Source organism: Naegleria lovaniensis (assembly GCF_003324165.1).
Source record: "Naegleria lovaniensis strain ATCC 30569 chromosome Unknown tig046, whole genome shotgun sequence".
NCBI classification, from domain to species: domain Eukaryota; phylum Heterolobosea; class Eutetramitea; order Acrasida; family Naegleriidae; genus Naegleria; species Naegleria lovaniensis.
In genome coordinates, this window is record NW_025407868.1 from 139928 (window position 1) to 160785 (window position 20858).

The window sequence follows — 20858 nt, forward strand, 5'->3', positions numbered from 1 at the left end:
ATATTTTCTTTTGGGTTGTTACATTCAACTCGCTTGAAGGCTTCGGTGCTTTAATCTTGTTTGCTCTTTTTCTGTTCTGGCTCTTCAACATGAGTGGATGCTCTCAGAGAGAGTTGAGCCATCTTCAATGCACTTTCATAAGATTTAGCTCCTCCAATGAAACCAGAAGCATGTACAAAGACACATCCAGGAATTCCAGACTTGTCACTCAATTCTTCATCTCTGATACCTCTCCAATCTTTATGAAGTGGAATTCTCGATGCAAATGATTGTTCCTCAACTGGTACTGCTTGTACTCTCCAATCTCCTTTAACATCTTTAAAGAGAGCATATTTGATGAGACCTTTCACGTTATATTTTTCTTCCAAAACGAAAAGATGTTCTTTCCATGGACAGAATTGATCCACAACAATAATTTCACCTGAGGGATCAATGGATTCTCTTGCTAAGAATGCCTTTTCAACAATGGTATATGCTGGAAGCCATTCATTCACATAAATATCCACACTGTCAAGGAATTCAGAACGAGTGAGTTCAATTGCCTTTCTAAAACCAATATTCTCATCACTTGGTGCATTCCATTTGGGATTGAGTCGACCCACACGATGTGGAAGAGCTGTTGTAATTTTATATTTCAATTCACCATCGGAAATTTCAACACCATTATCATTGGCCTAACATTTGATATTTCAGTGAATGTTATTTGATATTTCAATGAATGGATGAATGTTCCAATGAGAATTGTTTTTTGAATTGCATAAAAGTTCCAAAGACAAAAAAATTCATCATATTTCACAACACCCATCGTTCCAATGTCGTTCCGAGAATTAAAAAAAACCACAAATAACCTCTACCTACATCAATATGCTCAATAAAATTTCCATAAACTCTCAAATAAATATCATCTTTTTGTTCCTCGGTTGCTCTATCTCCAATTAATTCTTCTAAAATTTGTCTTCCGAAATGTTTGTAAATGAGACCAGCACTGGATAATCTAATTTTGGTAAATTTATCCAAATTCAAAGTATCCTTAAAACTAGCTTGATGATGATCGTATCTATGTCTTGCAGGATCATAAACTGCTCCAACATCAACAATAATATCACACTCAGCTAAAATTTTTTCATCTCTTGTTCTAATCACAACACCATCTTTGTATTCTTGTAATAAACTTAACAGACCAATAGCAAGAGATTCATCACAATGAAAGGATCCACTGTGAGTACCAATTTTCTTTGTTGTTGGCTATGTGTGTCATTATTCATGTATCAAGATTAAATTTAAACATTTTAAATAATTATTTAGAATTATTAAAATGATTTTTTACATTTTGAAAATGCACTTGATCGAATCCGAGACACAAATGCTCAACAACAAAACGTACATTCAAATTTTCTGGTATTTTTGAATAGACCATATAAACGCTGTTATTAGAGATGGAGGTCATTCTTTTGTGGAAGTGTCTGCAATATTGTTGGGAAGATGAAGCGATGAATATTGATGATGGAAGGAGATGGCTTATTTTTTTAACACGAAGAACCGACAAGTTCATTGACGAAAGCATTATTTTTGAAATGAATTTATTGACTCATCTTTGGCTTTCTTGAATTAATAGTTTCGAAAATGATTGGAAATAATACAAGTTTGGCTGTGGCGAAAAGGTAGCCATTGTATAATGATAAAACGCCATCGTTTCTAATCTCCTTAACGATATTGATAATATTTGTATGTTCAGGATGGGATTTGGAGAGCATCCTTCTGTAAATGGTTTCAATTGGATGACTGAAAAGCAAAGCAACCATATTTGAAATTAACAATTGTACAACTTCGTAATTCTTGTACGGTATTTGCAATTTCGGTATTGTCTTATAAACTTGTTTGTAAATAACATGGAATACCACTATCTCAGTTAATTTTGTTCCAATTCCAGTAAAATCTAAAGAATTATAAAATGATTTTACCATACTGAACAAAGGTCCATTATTCCACCAGTCTTTCACTGTTTGCCACATGGTTTTTGAATAGACTTGAACAGGAGGCAACGCCTCTAATTTTGTAACACCAGATGACAATGATGTTTCTTCTTTAGAAAGACTTGTAAAGTCCAAAATCATTGCCCTTGATTGCTTCAAATACATTGGATATAAAACTGTATTCAATATGATCTTTGAAATTAGAAAGGATCCCACATTGTATCTCTTTAGAATTGGCGACAGAGTTTTAATTACAATCCATCCAAGCAATGATTGAGGCAATGCAAGGTACAAGTGATATTCTATTCCTTTGAAAAAAGCTAAAACTCCATCTGTTTTAATTATTTTCCAAATATTGATGTGGTGGCCATACACTTGCTGATTTGCAGCAATAACAGCCAAAGGATGCGTGCACAATCTTGCAAGACAACTATAAACCGTAACCCTCCAAAGCCTCTTATTGGTGAGGAACGTTAAAACGAGATCTTGTCTATTGTTTGATGTGCTGTTCATCACCGATGATGATTGGTTATGGTGTGCAAGACCTCCTCGAACTCCCGTGGATTGATGATGCAAGCCTGGCTTGAACATTTTTTTAATTAGTATGATAAATTCCAACATATTCATCTCCCCTTGAACAAACGGATAATTTACTTCAAATTACCAACCTGTACTATGTATGACACTGAATTTATCATGATGATTAGAAGAGATTTAAAAATTAACTTGTAAAAAATGCAACCAAGTTCTTCTTCCAATCCACCCACATCATCATTCGTTTCTAATCCGATAGAGAATTTGATTCAACAATTTCAATCAAAATGTAAATTGATGAAAGAAAATATTCTAAAGATGAAGGTAGAGGAATTGATCGGAAATGAAAAGGATCGAGAGAAAGAATTTATGAAAGGTTATGCTCAATTATTGGAGCTCCAAGCACTCCAAATCCAAATTAATTTATTTCAAAAGAGAATGAATGATTTGAGAGTTGAAAGGAAAAAAGAAATGGAGCTTCCTCTTCTGGAATATAACAATATTTCATGTGAGGCCAAATACTTTCGTCGGGATATAGCCATTTCCAAGAACTATTATTCGAGACATGTGGAAATCGATCTTCCCAACGAAGAATACTTTGTTAAAAAAGCGCCAAAGAGTTATTCACAAGTGTTGGCAGAGTTAGAACAACTGAAAGGAAAAGGAAATGCCAATCAAGAAGAGATCATGAGCAAGCAGCACCAATTGATGATGAACCGGTTAAAGTTTGAGCTTGAAGAGCGCGAATCTCTAGAAAAAGATATTGAACAATTGAAGTTAGAACAAGATAAGATCAAACAGGAGCAACATAATATTGAAAAATATATTAATAATATTCCAAAAAATCTCGCAACTATCAAGAAGACAATGCTCCAATTTGAACCAGCGATCAATCCTCTTAAACACAAATATTCTGATTGGTTTTCCACTGAAGAAACTGATTTACTCAAACAATTACCAACTCCTCTTTTCATTCTTTACAACAAGCTTATGGAATACAAACAAACATGTGACAATACGATATTACTCTCCATAGTTGGAGACACAGAGCGAGCAAAGCAAGAATGGGATGATCTGGAACATTCTACAAGATCAACAGACACTTCTATTGTAGAGGAGTTGAATGGGGAGCCCAAAAAGAAAAAGTTAAAACCTGCGGATTCTAGTAATGAATTGTGTGCCCTGTTTCCACTTTATATTCAACTGAGAGTACACCTTAAAATTTATGGTAAGTTAACAGCAAGCAGAAACGACGAGATAGGTTCTTACAACTTGCAACCATCTGTTACTCTAGACACAAACAAAAAACTGCTAATTGAATTTGGCTACCTTCATAAGAGTAATTTAGTAGTTGTCAATGAGGCAAAGAGCGCTACTTCTGTTCTTCCAACATTGATACCAGGTGATGATGGTGCTTATTCACCAAATATTAGTGTAATGTCTGACTATGATTTCCGCAATTTCGAGAGAGGAAGACCCTATCGATGGCTGCAAAAGATTTGTGGACTTGAATTTATTCCAATGAGAATTCCATCTAGCGATCAATCCAAAGGCAACAAACCAGAAGAGGACAAGGAGTACTCTCTCCATTATATTTTGAACTTTTTCAAGTACAAGCAAAAAGCAAAGAGATACTTACTGAATCAACTCAAATCTTTTGATAACCTTGAACTAAGAAGCGATTTTCCATCTTGCTTATCTGTACCTCCAAAACTTGAATCTGCCAAACAGGTGTTCAGCGATTACACCTCACTTACATATATTTCTACCATCAGAGTTGACAAGTACCTTTTCGAAGTCGAGATTTACATTGATGTCACTGAATATCCATTGAGAGCACCTCATTTCAGAAAGCTAACCCAATTAGAGCCAACAAACGACAGTAACGAACTCAATAATATTCCTGAACAGTTTAGAACCATCATTGAAAACGATTCAGCTGTGGAACAAATTAGACATGATACATCAGCCTCCAACTCTGCATTATATCAAATTGAAAAAGATGTGAACTATTCATTTGTCTGTGAATTCAACAATGAGCATATTTATCAGGCAGATGACCCTCAGAATATTGAGCATTTTTGCCTTATATCCCATCAAATACATCGTCTCATGACAGGTCTAGCAGTATTTGTTGAGACTAAGAACCCAGAATCAAAAGCCATAATGGTAAATAACGATAACCTGCTCATTGGAAAAGAACTATTATTGCCACTGCATTACGACGAACGAAGCAACTGTTTTACTCACAAGCTGCTCTAGGATTAAATTACTCATTGCGTTAATACTGTTCAATTTTCATTAGAGATGACAATTCTACTTTTTTGACTGTTGTGATAGCTCCTTTTCAAATTCAGCTTTTAATTGTCCACTGGCATCTTTCTTCTCAAAAAATTCGTCCATTATTAGTCCAATTGTTAGATATAATAGGGATAATCTCTGATGCACAAGGAAAAAAGTATTTGCATCACACAACGTAACTATTGCCATAAATCGTTGGGCATCCAAGAATGATGCATCTTTCTTTAAAGTGAAAAATTTTCCATCGTGATATGCAGTCAGTTTACCATATGGTAATTGAACGTTCTTGAATGCAACGTCTTTTGCGGCATACATTCTTTTATATTCAATGTCTTCAATCTTTTCCAATGGCATGACGCAGTAAATGGAGCACAGAGAAATTAAAGCATTTTCATTGCATGATAATTCCTTCCAAAATAATTCGGGAACTAAATGGTCCGTAAATTCATAATCATGTTTATCAAGAGGAGGTTCTTCTTTCATTGAAGGTGAAACTTCCAGCAATATTTCTTTTCTATTACTTTCGGAAAGATGTTTTGTCCACCACTGCGAGAATTCAGTTCCGAACTTTTTCCAAAATAAACAGCACTTGGCATATAATTCTTTTGTATTGTCTTCACCTTTAATAAAGTTGGGACTCACTGAACTTTCCTCTGCCGAAGTAGAACTACTCTTTGGTTGCGAAGTGGTTTTGTTTTGCGACGAATTTTTCATTTTTTATTGTTTTCTCTTTCTTGCGTTGTCATTTCAATTTGCTGGCACTTTAACGCATCTTCATTTATAATTTAATATTTATTTGACTTAATCTTCTCCAATGCTTTTTGCAACTTTTGGTGTGAAAAATTATAATATAATTAATAGCAAGGAAATTAGATGATCCGTTCAGATAAATACTTACGAAATTTTGTACACGTTTTCGTTCTGCAGCTGGACCAGAAACGTTATCAAGTCCGTAAGGTGGAACAATAACACTATCCATGACTAGAATGTCCTTTCCTCTCCATTTACATGGTAAAGTCTTTGACAAATTGTCGAATATAGCTTGAGCTTCTGATGATACATTAGATCCTAATCTTTCTCTTCTGTCGTGGATGGCGATTTCCTCACGTCTCATGATTTCCTCACTATCGACTTCTGGCAATGGAATTGATGTGTCCGCAAAGGGGACTGTATCCAAAAACTTTTCCGATGATGATCCTGATTGATTAACATGAGCAGCCTTTGTATTTGATACAACTTCAGCAATAGAGCCCACTCTAATAATTCTAAAGTTCTTTCGTGTTGATGAAGCATGTTTTCCCTCGTTGATGAATAGGGCAAGGAAACCTAACTCAGGATCAAAAGCAAATACCTCTCCTTCCAAAATATTTTGGGCTGGAAGTAATCTTAAAACCACATGATTACCAACATCCGTATTATCCAATGTTAATAATGGTGCTGATTGAGTATTGGTTGTGGTTGATACATCGGTTTGATTAGAACCAACAGCAGTTGAGCTCGAAACGGTTGTTGGTTTAGATTTATGATGAATATTTCTGTTATGATGATGATGTTGTTGTTGGTTACTCTGTGTTGTTTGTTGTGAGTTTGGTCTATTGACACCGGAAGAATGAAATGTTGTAGAAGAACCAGAGGTGTTGCCAGTGGTAGAATTGCTTGATCCGCTACTACTCGAGGAATTGCCTGCTGATTGCAAGGCTTGTTTGTAGCTGGGCGTTTCTCTTCCTACCAAAGTGGTGTTCTTCTGGTCATTTTTTTTCATTTTTTGTTGCTTCCAAATTAGGCGCATGGGCGAGCTTTATGTCGATCCTTACTGACAGCAAATGTTATCTATCGATAACCAATGATTTCCAAGAACATTTCCTCTTTTAACTTTAACGTGAGTTAAAGATACCAAGCTTGTTATGCAATGACACTATAAAATTTCTTCATTCCAGTTTGAAAATCAAGCACGTTGAACTCAACGTCAAATGTTTTTTTCTTGCATTGTGTCAAATTAAATGGAGACAAGTGCTTTAGCATCTCCAAGATCTCAATAACTTTAAAACGTTATATTCCATGCATTGATATAGGTACAGTTCCACTCCAACAATTCATTGAAAAATAGGTGTGTCTTTTCCTTAAGTAACGCCTTCGACCTGTCTCCACAACCGATATCCTTGATGGAAATATTCATGACTCCTTCCAATTTATTATCTAAATTCAACAGAACGAAGCCTGTACTTGTTAACAATGGTTATTTTCAAATCATGGTCCCATCAGTGTCCGAGTCTGCGTCTTCCTCTTCAAACGCTATGCTGGAGCTCAAAATTCAACAATTTTTTGAATACAAAAAAATATTATCATAACTCAACGATGGTACGTTATTAACATTTGCTTGAAGAGTTTGTCATCATCATTGGATATTGAACACAAACGGGGCCGTATACGGCTTGTCGCCAATGTTGAACATTCATTTAAATGGAACCCTCGGATGATTCCGTTGCTTTGAAACTCGTGACTTGATACCATAATAACAACAAACTATATAACAACAATAATCATGATGATGAACGGAAATGTTTACTTTTCGAATTTACTTCAACCCTTGATTTGTACATGATACAAACAACAACTTTACCATCAACAGGCAGAAGTAAACCCAAAAGCATACCCACTTGCTGATGATGATCTCACTGTTTCTATTCTTGATTTAATACAGAGTGCTCACAATTACAACCAAGTCAAGAGAGGTGCCAATGAAGTTACCAAGGCTGTGAACAGAGGTATCGCTTCTTTTGTCATCTTGGCTGCCGATGCTGAGCCAATTGAAATTTTGATGCATCTCCCAGTGTTGTGCGAAGATAAGAATATTCCATATTGTTTTGTGAAAAGTAAGACTGCTTTAGGACGTGCTTGTGGAATCTCTCGAGAAGTTATTAGTGCAACAGTGATAAATAATGATAACAATGCTGCTTTGAAGAAGCAAGTCAACAGTTTGAAGGATGCCATTGAGCGTATTATTGTTTAATAAAACTACCTCTAAATTACTTATCAAAAAGAGTTGTTTATGATAGAAAGAATTACACTATTTATGTGAGGACGATGAGGGTAAAGGTTTAAGACCAAGTTGACAAGCTTCTAGTTGTTCCTTGGTCAACTTGTAAATCTTGGGCTTTCCTGAAATGGGATAAGGAAGAAAGAGTCTACGAGGGTTGGCACAAATAAATACGTAATCAGAGTCAGATTCTTGTTCCTCACTCGGGAACCGTTCTCGGTATTCCTCACTCGACACACAATCAATTACGTCCACACAACCTACAATGACACTTGTCGGATAGTGTTTGGGATAACCTTGCATTCTATTAAAATTGGTCTTGTAGTACGTCTCAAGTTCTTGAATGCTTTCATCAGTTGGTTGTTCAGCTGTACTTGCAATCCACAACCGTCCTCGATGAGCTGTATTCCATGATCTCCCTTCGTGTCTTTTAATGCCATAAACAAGAAGTGAACACCAAGGTTGATGCATGGAGAGGCAAAAACCTTGATCATCCTCATGTGTGCTTATTGGTTCACAATATTGAATGATAGGTTCAAGCCCATCCACCGTATCTGATGTTCCTCCTTGACATGTGGTGCTATCAGAAGAAGACATGTCACATGCTGGCTCATCATCTTCAATATAATATTGATTTTGTACAACTCCACCAGATTTGCCTTCAACAACCGGGATCACGGTTAGCTTGTTCTTTTTTTCCTTTGATTCAATATATTTGAGCTTGGTGACATCTAATAATGCAGATCTTTGGGTTCCAACAGATGATCCTTCTCTCGTGATAACATTTTCCATTTGAGAAGTATTATTCTTTGGTGTTGCCACCTTGAGACTTTCCATTAATCTGTCAATTTCCTTTTGTGTTTCGATTTGATGAGATTCATCCAACAGAATTCTTTTTCCAGCAAAATCAAAAGTGTACTTCAGAGGGCCGCTTCTGTTTTTCAATTGTTCCTTCAACTCTTTAATTCTTTCTTCAATTTTCTCACGTTGTTTCTTTTCTGAATCAGAAAGCCAAATATCTTTTGATGTAGAAGAGTTACCATACTCGGCAGCTTGCTCATCAATGACGGCTGTTGTTTGTGAATAATTTTCATCCCATCGTAACAATCGATTTCGCAATTCCAATGCTTTTAAATAATCTTCGTTTCCCTTCTTGTTTTTAGAAATATTAAAATCATCAGCTGAATTATAATATTGTGTTACAGCTTCTGGTGTTATATTCGTTTGACAAAAAGAGCATGGACCAAAGCCTTCTTCAGCCGTGATGATTTTTCCACAACAAGTGCAGTTGGTGAGAACTTTGTTGTTCTTCAACAAATTTCCAAATTCAAAGGCTTTGTTGATACGACTTAAATTTTCATACGCTTTATCGGAAAGATCATTCCTATGTAATTGTGGTTGCGAATGTTGAGAGCTTTGATTCGAGGGCTTGTGGCTGTAGAATTGATGACCCGATGTTCCTCCTCCCTTTTTCTTTGCAAATTTTACAGGGATGTGTCCAATAGCATCTCCAATCTGTTTGTAGGATCTCTCTTGTTGTGGTAGTGAAGGAAACTCTCCTTCTTTCTTGTTGGACATTTTTTTTTGTTGCAACTGTTTGTTCCCAAATTGAATTCAACTTTGGTTTTTACTTTGAAAATACGTAACACCGAAGGATCGTTCTGCTCTTCATTCCTACTCTTCATGTCTAATTTCAAGAATAATTTTACCATTGTTTTTGTTTTGTTCCATGTACTCGTGTGCTTTGGACACATCTTCCATTTTGAAAACACGATCAATATTGGGAATGAGTTTTTTAGTGACAAAAGCGTCCTTAATGTAATCCTGAAATTCTGTGAATAATTCAGCCTTGTATTGTGGAGATCTGTTTCTGAGGGTGCTGTATTGAATACTAAGTCTTTTTCTTAGCATTTGAGAAAGATCAATAGTTGCAGATGCTCCTCCCTAGTACCAATGAATATCATGAACACCAATTTTGATGATTGCATTTACAGAAATTATTAACGTACCATGGAGGCAATGCCAATAATTACAGCGTCTAATCTTGCAACTTGCACGTCTTGTTCCAAATAATGATTTCCTCCAATGGGATCTAATATATAGTCTATGAGAGGAACTACTTCTGTCTTTTCTGTCAACAATTCCGACAATCTTTCACTCCATTTCGCATGTTCTTTATAGTTCACATAGTGAGTGGCCCCAAATGTTTTACAATACTCCCCTTTGTCATTACTTCCACAAGTAACACAAATATTCGAGCACAATCCACTGAGTTTACAGAGCTGAATCAACGCTAGGCCAACTCCACTAGCACCTGCATGAATAAGAACATTTAAATCACCTTTTCTTTGAAATAATTTTCCAATTTTAAAAAAGCACTGAAATGCAGTAAGAAATGCTTCAGGAATGGCAGAAGCCTCTTTCAAACTTAATTCTTTTGGGCAATGGAATAATTGTGTGATTGGAGCAATGCAAAATTCAGAATAGCCTCCTCCTTCAACAAGAGCCATCACTCGATCTCCCACTTTAAAACCATTTTCCTCATGGCTATTGGTGCTAAATTTTTCAATATAACCTGAAACTTCCAATCCCAATATGGGACTACTTCCTGGAGGTGGAGGATACTTGCCATTTCGTTGCATAATATCAGCTCGGTTGAGAGCAGTGTAATACACTTTGATCAATGCTTGAGGAATATTATTATTATTTGAAAATGATGGTATTGGATACTCGGGATCAATGAATAAATCGGAGGCTGATTGAGTATTTGGCTCTGCCACTCGAACGACTCGCTGTGTGTGGTTGGACATTTTTTTGATTGAGATTTTAAATAAATTGCATATTGAATTAATAAATAATATTAAAAAGTAAATTGGCTCGACGAGTTCGTTTATTCAAAGGTTGAAGACATTTCATCATCATCATCCATGTTTCTCTCTTCATCAAAGAATTGGTCAATCATTTGGCAAATGGTGGCTTCTGTATAAGAAATGTATTTGCTCTTGTTGCTTGTAAAGTCTACATTACGAAATTGTTCTACAAATTGATTATAGGGTGGAAGCACTTCCTCTCTCGTCCTTTCTCGAAGTTGTTCCTTTAGCTCAATATCTCGAATACAATACGTTCTTTGAGTGGTATGAATTTCTTTGAGTTGTTCATTAAACTTGGAGAAGCGTTTCTTAATTTCTTTCTTTGGATATTTGCCGTTCTTATCTGGTTTTAGTTTTTCTTGATCTTTAAAGACTGAGAGTGTGTCGTCCCATGTTGCAACAATGTACGTATTAATATCATCATCTTTCAATTTCTTATATTCTCTCTGTTTGGATTCTGGAACATGTTTCTTAATGTTTGGATCTTGCAAATTTTTGAAAATATAGTAATGGTTGTTCAATACAAAAAGAGCAGCCAAACTCTTCTGCTTGGCTCCGTATTGTTTCTTTTTTTCCTCAATGTTATGCTCTACAGCATCCAATAATTGAAGTAAATATTTTCCAAAATATGTTTTGACTTCTGTGTATGAAAATGTTCGTTCTTTGTCAAATCTCTTTTCTTTAAGTATGTTCTCAATGGATGGATATTCGAGAAGCCTTCTCATAAAAGAAAATGCATTACTCGTTGCTTGATGTACCACACCATCTGTGGACCCCTTGATTTGGTTTGTGTGAATATTTTTATGGAACTCAGATAATAGCTCGTTAATATTATTCTTAAAGGTTTCGCTCAAACTACGGAATGCTTCCAAATGTTGAGTATGTGACAATACTTCCTCAAAGTTTTTGAGTAATTTGCTTTCAAAGTTTTCTAAAATATCTAACAGCACAAACACCTTTTCACTAGTTCTGTTCTTCTCAGCTAAATCTTCAGCTTGGTCTTTGAAGATTTTTAAACTAGGCGAAATGACATCTCCATAAATTTGATTTTTCTGAAAATCCACACCAACAACCTTCATGCAAATCTTCCTTTCCGATTCTAACAACTTCAAGTAAAAATTCATATAAAAGATGAATGGGTGTGATCCTTTCTTGTAGTATTTCTGACTTAGGATCATCTCATCATCCTTCTTTTTCAATTGCTTGATAGCATTCAAATTACTTGCTACTTGAATGGCTGTTTTGTCTTTCTTCTCGGGAATTAATACATTTAGAGCAGAGTTGATCAACTTGGATCTCAATTGAATGTACGTTTTTCTAATGTCAATCTTGCTTTCCAATCGTTGAGAAATCAATGCGAGTTGTTCAACCTTATCCGGAGGAATTAAATCGTTGGTTAGATCGAAATCATCTCTCTCTAAATCTTCTTTCCGATATCGGAATGGATCCATCACGACAGACTTTGCTCCAACGTTTTGCAAAATCAGCTGAAATTCTTGCTCCAGTATTTGGATAGCCTTTTGTCTCAACGATCGACACTTGTCTTCCAACTTATCAGCACCTTTGTAATTACTGTGTTTAGAAAAGAAATTAATGGTATCATCGTTTTGTTTCATTGCCGAGAGAAAGCCTTCCAAATCATTCATGACTCCTTTTTCCAGCCTCTTCTCAAATATTTGTGGTCGGTTATATTTCTCTAGAGCAGAATCAACCGTTTTAATGGTTTTATCAATATTATCATGAGCAACTTTCAATACATCAATTCGTTCGTTCATGGTTGTCATTTCCTGCTCTAGTTTCGAAAATCGGGATTCAAACCGATCCAATATATTTACAATTTGATCTTTAATTTGCTCACTCTTGTTCAAACTTTCTTCCAGCACTTTGAGATTCTTTTCAAAGTGACTGAAAGACTTGGCGGAAACATGTTGTTGTGATGAGGACATTTTTTATGGTTTCACATGTCTTCAAAACCTGGGAGCTCGGGAAAGAACAGGATGTCGAAGAGCAAGTTTATTGAGTCATTTACCAAGTGGGTTTATGTCTTTTGCATGGTCACGATCCACTTGATTAATTGGTGTATAAATCTTGGCTAAAGCTTTGCTTGCTCTGGTGAGTAGCTCAATCTCTTTTTCCTTGCTTGTTACGTTTTGTTTTTTCTTCTTGATGAACGTATAAAACACATATTGACTCAAAATCGTATAATCAAGAAACTGATTGCCTAAACTGCTTGCTAACCATGGTATCTTGGAGCTTAAGTATGATGAATCAATACTGAAAAGGAAAATACTCAACGCATATAATAAATTGCCGACAACAGAGCAAATAAATAACACAGGGTTCATACCTTCAGTTGAACCTCTTCGAAAATTGTTAACAATTTGTGCAATTCTGGAGCCCATATAACAAACTGTAGATACACAACCAATAACGTATCCAACAATGGCATAAGGCTTTACAGGAGGAAACTCCCGTGCGTTGTGATCTTTTTGTGCTGTTGAATCTTGAGCTGTTCCGTAGACCAATCTACTTGAAAGAAGTTTTCTTCCTGTTTTAATAGTTGAAGCCACTTCCTGTGAATCATGTTTCAACGGAGTTAATATCTTGTAAATGGAACATGATAGTATTATTAAAATTGAGAAAACGATGAAGAATGTTGAAAAGGAATATAGTTTTGTGTTAGGGGGTTTTGGGTTAGAAGGGTTATTGGAAAAGGCTTCTGAGGTCGTGGTGGATTGAGCAGAAATTTGAGAGAATGGTAAATGTGAATTTTCAGGTAAACTAGAAGCGGTAATCACAGGGTCTTGTATAGATATGATTGTTGGTTGGTGTGGTACGTCAAATTCAATGTGAATATTTTCTCCCATGGGAGAGCTTGTGTCAGAGGATGTTTCTTCTTCACCTTGGTAATGCAAATGAGCAGGCATCATTGCTGCACCAACATTTACACCAACACCAACCCGTGCGCTAACATCTCCCGAGATATGTACACCTTCTAGCACCTCTTTTCTTTTGGTATCATCCCTTATTTCCATTGGATGTTCATCATGAAGCGTTTCTGCATGAAAATCGGTAATGGTTATTATTTCTGGGTGTTCGTCATGAGCTTGTTTGGGGTTTACAACATTTGACAACCCTGATTTTAAATCCTTTTTCTTTTGAACATGCTTTCGCCACAGCTTTCGTGAATTATAGAATAAGTACTGCCCAATGAAAATAAAGTCCATCAGAACAAAATAAGCAGCCAATAAAATCTGGGTAAATAACTGGCCTGTTAATGCAGCCCCTATTAGATTACTTCCGTCTGCAATCATCCATTGAGCAAGAGTTACTACAGAAAGGCCGTCTGCATGCCCTTTCCTAAACGTTGTAATCACTTGTGGAATACCACCAAATAAATATAAAACTAAACTTAATAAACCAACATAGAAAGAGGCTTGTTCTAAGCCACTGTGTACACATTCTCCCATTACATCATACATCCACGGAATATAGGGCCGACCGTCGGGGTCTAGTTTTAAACAATCTCCAATGTACAAACTGGAGTTATTTGGAACGCTTGTATTGGTGTTGAGGTTCAGAGCTGCATTATAACTGGGAATTGATGATAGTATATCATGTGTGAAGGACATTCTTGAACTACGGTTCCATCGGGAGAAGACTCACGTTGAAGGGTTGGGGAGGAATGTTGCTATTTTTTTTGCTGAATTCGGATGAAGCAGTTGGCAAACCCATTTTAGGACATTTTGAGCAACATTTGTAAACTTTATTCCCTCGCTCGAGTAAAAGATTTGCTATTCCATTACAAACCACAATATCGATGGGTATGAAGTTTGATGTTATCAATCGCTGAAACTGAGCAAGTGGTGTTCATGAATGAGTGGAACATGAACCGGTACGCTGTTTGAAACGAACTCCTTTCCTGGCACAAAGTAACGACAGATCAAGTATATGTGAATCACAATTATGATGTGGTATTGATGTTCCATCTTCGTACTGAAAGGTAGTATCACTTACTTGGTTTTCATGTGACTATTTTCGGGTATCTGTGGAAGCTAATAATTTCTTCTTGTGAAAATCTTTTGCGTTGTACTTAAAAAAATGTCTTGTCGTCATGCCCTAACGATTGAAGCACTGACTCCAAATGCTCACCATCTAGCAAAGGAAATAATTGTCAAAGGATTAAAAGAACGTTTCGGAGAGGAAAATTTTGATGAATCTTTTAATCCTGATTTGAATCAATTACATGAAGCATTTGTTTATTTTTGTGTTGGCAATGTCCAAAGTGTCAATGATCACGAAGACTCATTGAACGATGAAAATTATTCTTGTACAAACCACTGTAACAACAATCAATTAATGATTGCTACTGGTGGTCTTTCACTCGATTTTAAATATTTTGGAAAGGATGAGTGTTGTTTTAGAATTGAAAGAGTTTCTGTTTTGAAAGAATTCAGACGAAGAGGATATGCTTCACAAATTGTTTCACATTTAATGGACGTTGCAAAGCAAATCGTTGCAATGATGGATCGTAATAATATTCACACAAGTAGTAGCGGCGGAGTTGATCATGGTTCAAATGTGTTTCATGAGGTGTATGAAAAAATTGAGAAATTACAACCCATGAAATTGAATCGCAAAATTGTGGTCGAGACTGATACTCCTTGGATTGAAGCTGTGGAGCTTTACAAAAAGAAGGGATTCACAGTGGTTTGTGAAAAAGAAGGATGCACCCATTTTGAACTTGATTTTTAATCAATTTATGGGACAGTTCAGCAATCAACAATCTTTTTGTTTTTTTTGAGGAATGTACTCAAAATTATTGATAGCAAAAGTTATTGCCCTAGTTCAATTTCTTTTTGTAAATCCTTAGTTTCCTTCCATTTTTTAAATTCTGTTGTTAACTCCATTCTAGAAAAAGTATCCATAATATTTAACATAATTTGACCGTGCAATGTGCTTTTCAAATCACTAAATAGTATTTGCAGAGCATCAGAATCGTTTTGAGCTCGATTCAAAAGCTCATTAAATTGTTTTCGAGCCGTTGCTGGAATATTCACTTCAAAAGGAGAAAATCGTTTCATAAATTGCTCGTCAATATGTTGCAAATCTTCCAAAGTCACATATTGAGAATTCTTTTCCAATTTTTCCAACTCTTCATACAATTGCAAATTTTCTACTGCATATTCATTCACAGAGTAGTCGCGAAACATTTGTCTAAAGGTTGGATCTGAAATAAGAATTTCAAATAATGGTTTTTGATTACTTTCTGATTGCAATCGAGTATATTTAGAGGATCCATATCGTATAAAATATAAGAGAGACATGGTCAGTTCATAAATGATCACATTTCCTCCCACTACCAAGTAACAAATCACTAAAAGTACAAATAACAGAGCTTTGGAAGCTTGTGTGGTTTTTTCTCCAAGGCCCAAATAGATGAAACATGCGAGGCCTGCCACGACAAACATGAGAGCCAAATCAATTCTCAAGTAAAATGGATCATCAAGGAAAAATTTGATCTATTGTGGCATGTTCAAAAATTCATCCAAAAACAAGTATGTGTGAATGTTAACGTTATAAAAATTTCACACACATATAACATTCAAAAACTTACAAATCCTTGTTGTTGTACCTTCTTTCGATTTGCAACTAAATCGACCACAAGACATACAATACAAATGAGAGCGAGTAGAATTACCAATGATGCAAATGGTACTAGTAAGAGTAATTCTAATTGAGTATTATAGGCTGAAATAGTTTGAACACTACTTTCTCCATAAACATTAAAGTAATAAGCTAGCCAACATCCAAAAACAAAAATCGTCACAACAATGGTTGAAACAACAGATACTGGTTTAGAAACCATAATTTTGTGAAATTTCATATTCTTGGAACTTGTACTTTGAGTACCCAATTTGTTCATGATCCAATACAAATTCTTTAAATAATAAAATCTCAATACAGTGACACTATAGGTTGCAAAAAATAGTGAAATGAAAAAGTTTGGATAAATTCCAGTCACTGAAAATGATGTTTTCGATCGAAAGAGGTCAATATATTGACTATTCCAAACTGGTTCAATAAAGTAAATAGGAAGAGCCATAAAACAGAGTGGCCCAATGAAGGGTAACAAGAATCTTCTTCTCACCGTAATATTTCCAGTCTTTCGATGAATAAAATACGTCAAAAATAGTCCCAAATAGAAAAATATACCAACAAAGATAATCAAATAAAGCATCACATCCTTATATACAAAGTAGCCATAAGCATCCACATAATTATAGTGATACATGGTGAGATAGGAATTATACGAACTGAAACATGAAGTGGGTGTGAATAATTCAGAAATGAAATCTTGAGAATATCTTCTCAACAGTGTGTACAACGCGACCATATTTACAGAGGAGAATGGACTCGATGTGTTAAAACTCATATTCAATTCGGGTGTGTTAATTACATGATCTAAATCACCCTTTTCATATAAATCTTTCATTGCATTCCAATAGAAATAATTAGTGTAGGAAATGGAGGGCATCTCGTACGCTTTTCCATACACAACTGCATTGATGTGAGCCAAGTAAACCATAATGGAGATTATTTGTTTTGAATTTGTCCATCCAAAACCCATGATAAATCGAAGTAGTGCATTGTGATAATCTCTCATATCTTGTCTTGCTGTGGAATTGTAAATTTTACAATCTGGATAATTCATGTCAAAACGTTCAAGAATGTCAATAATGTTATTCGTGATATCCTCTCGAATCACTTCAGAAATTTCATTAATTTGTTCAGATGTGAATAAATTTGTAATATTTGTAGTGATATCAATCGGAGTGGATGTTCTCAAAACGAGTACTGACTTGACACCATCGGTGGGTACTGCTTTGAAAATATCTCCAAATGTGACATTTTGTATTTGATCCAATGTCAATGAATTATTCACGTGAGAAGTTTGTAAATATAAATTATTCTTTAAATTTAACAACAAGTGATCCAATAAATCAATTTCCATGGTCACTGCTGAACGACTGGCCCAATATTGATCCAATAACCAATGTGTTTCTCCCATTTTCACATTAAAATTAGCTCCACTTAGAGATGTTTTCTGTTGTTTTACACTCACTCCATTCGATGTAGAAGATCGTGGTCTTTTAAAGTCATTCACTAGTTGTCGTTGTCGTTGTAATAATTCATTCATTGCCAATCGATGATTCGTACTACTACTACTACTACTACTAGTTGAAGTAGTTGAAGTAGTTGAAGTTGTGGTAGATGTCATCCATTCCCAATCACCATTACCCAGTGAAACAGTCAAATTCGAATCGACATAGAAAAGCTCTGCTGCTGTCCATCCAACCATCATGGCATCATCATCGACACTGCAACATGCTTGAGGCTCGACAAAGTTTTTCGCATATTTCGATAGGAATACGAGTAATTCATATGGATTGTTAACAGTTGAGAGTACTGAAAGAAGAGATTGATAATAATTTTCAACATTGGAATCTGGAACTCCAGTGGTATTGAAGGTGAGGAATGGTTTTGGTGTCACAGTGATTTGATGCGACCGAATATGAATAATGTGAATATAGTAATGAGTTTTGTTATCATCTAATATATTCCAATCATAGTCTTGGATGGCTTCGTAGTATTCTCGGATGCTGAGTTCTTCTATGGTGACATTGAGTTTCTTGTTGGTATTGGATGAATATTTGACAAGTTTTGAAAGTGAGAAATGATTCGGAAGGAAGGAAAGTAAAACTAGAAGGGATATTGTTGTTAGAAGGAGAATGAACTTGAGTGTATGAGAGGGAGAGGGATTGGTTCGTGAGATTGGTTCATGCATGATTTTGAGTAGGAACGGTTTCATTTTTTTTTGTTCTAAAAAATTGAAAGGTGACAGCTGCTGAGATTCCAAATAATCGTTGGATTAAGGGTCAGTGATGAACAACAAGAAGTTGTATACTCTACACAGAAACAATTTAAGATCCAATATTTTCAAATAAAAGAGCTCTCCATATGTAAGAATACCTAGTTTATAATTTTCAATTTACTTTACCACATTAATTTAGTTTTGGAGCAGTCGCTTTCCATCTCCTGTATGCCTGCTGTACTGCGTTGAACACAAGATTCAATTCACAGGTCAATAATTCAAGGTCTTGCGCATCCATATCGGTTTTAAGCAATGGTGATTGATCTGTGTGAACAATAAAAACAACCTTCTTGTACAGCTTCAATATTTCAGGTCGTTCTGCGGAAACGGGAAGCAACAACGATGCATGATCTTGCTTATTGGGATGATATTTTTCTACGACGTGATTTAGCACTTGTCTAAATGTTTGATTTTTTGTCCAAGTATTGATTTCTTCTTGAATTCTATCTTTTTCATTCTGAATATGAATTCGTTGAATGTCAAATTTTAACTGTTCCAACCTTGTTGTTTCGCAAGCACTTTCGGTTACAGTAATGATGATCTTACTTATTTTCTGCTCTTGAAATAAAAAACAACTGTATAAACTCCTTTCCATGCAGGGGTAAAAGATGCTTTCAACTTTGGCCCGTTTTCATGAAGGTAAGTTGCTTTGATTGAGGTATGATTAGGTTGAAGAAAGTCAGCATATTCGAGATATTCGGTAGGAGCATCGTATCGAAGTTTGATTTCAATGTTCTCCAAGTTCTTTAATTCTATCTCGTTGTCATATGCGTCGACTGCCGTAAAAACCATTGAAAGGGCGTCCATTGATGTATTCAATGAATCATTGTTAAAAAGAATGTTATAATGATCAAATATCGAAGGAGATATCTGGCACGTCAACCTGCTGTCGATTGGATCTGTCGAATTCAAGCTCGCTCGTTTGTCATCAATTGTGTAAAACAGCTCAATGTCATAAATTGACGCTTTCTTGCTGGAGAATGCAATGACAATCTTTGTTTCAGATTGTATCATGTCAATATTCAAGTGAGAACTGTCTTCACCACCGATGAATTGACCATTCATCCAATGAAATCTTGATTTCGATGTTACTTCAAAAATTTGAATTTCCAATAATTCGAAATTAAATCCGGAAAAGGATGGGTTGAGAAACATGTCACAGGTATGCACGTCAATGAATATCTGGTCATTAGCATTGGCGACTGCGTCACCATGAAAACAAAAATGGCTATGCTTCAAGCAAAATTTGGAAGATTTGATAGAGACAGGTATTCTCTTTTTCAATTTCTTGTTTCTATGACACTCTAGTTCAATATATACTCTCCACTAATATTGGTTGTGAAAGCAAAGCATGTTTTAGCTCCTATATGGGAGCAAATGTCACAAACTTGATGTTTTTTCAGCTGTTTGACATTGTGTTGGCTTAAGGTTTGAGCGATAAGTGTCGCCTTCCATATGGGCTCTAATGTTGTTATTTGAAAGTCAAGTATGTCATGGCTCAACAATGTAAATGAGACTGGTATTCCAGCGAAGGCCACAATTTTCACCTCTGATGAAATAGCGTGAGAATGGTTGGAATCATTTGGGGATTGAACGAGTATGCATGACAAATTCTCGTTCATTTGTAATTGGTCGTGACATCTCAGCAGCCCATAAAGAAACATGATTCCGAATGAAAGGTATGTGTTGAGATTTTCAAATGAAAAGGATGTTGGTGTTTGATGATTGGCTTGCAAAATTGTCAGCTCATTGTCGTGTGAAAGGTCAACCTCTCTTATTTTTGTGATATCTATTTGTTTTTGTCCATCTATGATTTCCAAAATTTCATCTTCTCCCTTGCGAAAAATGATTTTTCTTTGATGCGGTTTTCCATGCAACGAATTATGCTTCCAAACATTGAACTCGATTTCCTCAGACTGCTGCAACAACCAACCATTCTCTTTCATGCGTGTGACCATCTGCGCCAAACGTTGATTTAACACATCAGGCCAATCACAAGTGCTATCCAATTTTAAGGGCCCTGCCTCTTGATGCAACAAAGAGTGTCGAACACTGTTAGCTGATTCTGCTGCTGTGGAATCCCGTCGATGAGGCTTTGAAGGTGGTTTTTTGGGCATTTTTTTCTTCAAACCGGAAACAACATTCAATTCCAGCAATGAACCATCTCAATTTAATCTTACATCCTTTTAACCATCTCTATGCATAGC

The 20858-nt window shown here is 35.7% G+C and overlaps 13 protein-coding genes across 13 annotated transcripts; 3 read left to right on the forward strand and 10 right to left on the reverse strand.

Annotated features, from left to right (window-relative positions):
• Window positions 1-50: 50 nt before the first annotated feature.
• Window positions 51-1447, reverse strand: C9374_010896 (uncharacterized protein; the record flags this gene model as incomplete). Its single annotated transcript, XM_044686490.1, has 3 exons — window positions 51-674; window positions 859-1245; window positions 1385-1447. The coding sequence occupies 3 exons, from the start codon at window positions 1445-1447 to the stop codon at window positions 51-53; spliced, it is 1074 nt and encodes a 357-aa protein (XP_044543500.1).
• A 133-nt stretch (window positions 1448-1580) lies between these two features.
• Window positions 1581-2564, reverse strand: C9374_010897 (uncharacterized protein; the record flags this gene model as incomplete). The annotated part of the gene is made up of 1 exon (XM_044686491.1): window positions 1581-2564. One exon carries the CDS (start codon window positions 2562-2564, stop codon window positions 1581-1583), a length of 984 nt encoding a protein of 327 aa, XP_044543501.1.
• Window positions 2565-2708: 144 nt separating this feature from the next.
• Window positions 2709-4769, forward strand: C9374_010898 (uncharacterized protein; the record flags this gene model as incomplete). The annotated part of the gene is made up of 2 exons (XM_044686492.1): window positions 2709-3735; window positions 3802-4769. The coding sequence occupies 2 exons, from the start codon at window positions 2709-2711 to the stop codon at window positions 4767-4769; spliced, it is 1995 nt and encodes a 664-aa protein (XP_044543502.1).
• Window positions 4770-4823: 54 nt separating this feature from the next.
• C9374_010899 (uncharacterized protein) lies at window positions 4824-5522 on the reverse strand (the record flags this gene model as incomplete). Its single annotated transcript, XM_044686495.1, has 1 exon — window positions 4824-5522. One exon carries the CDS (start codon window positions 5520-5522, stop codon window positions 4824-4826), a length of 699 nt encoding a protein of 232 aa, XP_044543503.1.
• A 71-nt stretch (window positions 5523-5593) lies between these two features.
• C9374_010900 (uncharacterized protein) lies at window positions 5594-6570 on the reverse strand (the record flags this gene model as incomplete). The annotated part of the gene is made up of 2 exons (XM_044686496.1): window positions 5594-5635; window positions 5707-6570. The coding sequence occupies 2 exons, from the start codon at window positions 6568-6570 to the stop codon at window positions 5594-5596; spliced, it is 906 nt and encodes a 301-aa protein (XP_044543504.1).
• A 593-nt stretch (window positions 6571-7163) lies between these two features.
• Window positions 7164-7818, forward strand: C9374_010901 (uncharacterized protein; the record flags this gene model as incomplete). Its single annotated transcript, XM_044686497.1, has 2 exons — window positions 7164-7166; window positions 7438-7818. The coding sequence occupies 2 exons, from the start codon at window positions 7164-7166 to the stop codon at window positions 7816-7818; spliced, it is 384 nt and encodes a 127-aa protein (XP_044543505.1).
• A 57-nt stretch (window positions 7819-7875) lies between these two features.
• On the reverse strand, window positions 7876-9423 carry C9374_010902 (uncharacterized protein; the record flags this gene model as incomplete). Its single annotated transcript, XM_044686498.1, has 1 exon — window positions 7876-9423. One exon carries the CDS (start codon window positions 9421-9423, stop codon window positions 7876-7878), a length of 1548 nt encoding a protein of 515 aa, XP_044543506.1.
• A 96-nt stretch (window positions 9424-9519) lies between these two features.
• Window positions 9520-10655, reverse strand: C9374_010903 (uncharacterized protein; the record flags this gene model as incomplete). The annotated part of the gene is made up of 2 exons (XM_044686499.1): window positions 9520-9789; window positions 9855-10655. 2 exons carry the CDS (start codon window positions 10653-10655, stop codon window positions 9520-9522), a joined length of 1071 nt encoding a protein of 356 aa, XP_044543507.1.
• Window positions 10656-10735: 80 nt separating this feature from the next.
• On the reverse strand, window positions 10736-12661 carry C9374_010904 (uncharacterized protein; the record flags this gene model as incomplete). Its single annotated transcript, XM_044686500.1, has 1 exon — window positions 10736-12661. One exon carries the CDS (start codon window positions 12659-12661, stop codon window positions 10736-10738), a length of 1926 nt encoding a protein of 641 aa, XP_044543508.1.
• Window positions 12662-12736: 75 nt separating this feature from the next.
• On the reverse strand, window positions 12737-14347 carry C9374_010905 (uncharacterized protein; the record flags this gene model as incomplete). Its single annotated transcript, XM_044686501.1, has 1 exon — window positions 12737-14347. One exon carries the CDS (start codon window positions 14345-14347, stop codon window positions 12737-12739), a length of 1611 nt encoding a protein of 536 aa, XP_044543509.1.
• A 469-nt stretch (window positions 14348-14816) lies between these two features.
• On the forward strand, window positions 14817-15470 carry C9374_010906 (uncharacterized protein; the record flags this gene model as incomplete). Its single annotated transcript, XM_044686502.1, has 1 exon — window positions 14817-15470. The coding sequence occupies one exon, from the start codon at window positions 14817-14819 to the stop codon at window positions 15468-15470; it is 654 nt and encodes a 217-aa protein (XP_044543510.1).
• An 80-nt stretch (window positions 15471-15550) lies between these two features.
• On the reverse strand, window positions 15551-18588 carry C9374_010907 (uncharacterized protein; the record flags this gene model as incomplete). The annotated part of the gene is made up of 2 exons (XM_044686503.1): window positions 15551-16237; window positions 16333-18588. 2 exons carry the CDS (start codon window positions 18586-18588, stop codon window positions 15551-15553), a joined length of 2943 nt encoding a protein of 980 aa, XP_044543511.1.
• A 609-nt stretch (window positions 18589-19197) lies between these two features.
• C9374_010908 (uncharacterized protein) lies at window positions 19198-20768 on the reverse strand (the record flags this gene model as incomplete). Its single annotated transcript, XM_044686504.1, has 2 exons — window positions 19198-19977; window positions 20040-20768. 2 exons carry the CDS (start codon window positions 20766-20768, stop codon window positions 19198-19200), a joined length of 1509 nt encoding a protein of 502 aa, XP_044543512.1.
• Window positions 20769-20858: the final 90 nt, after the last annotated feature.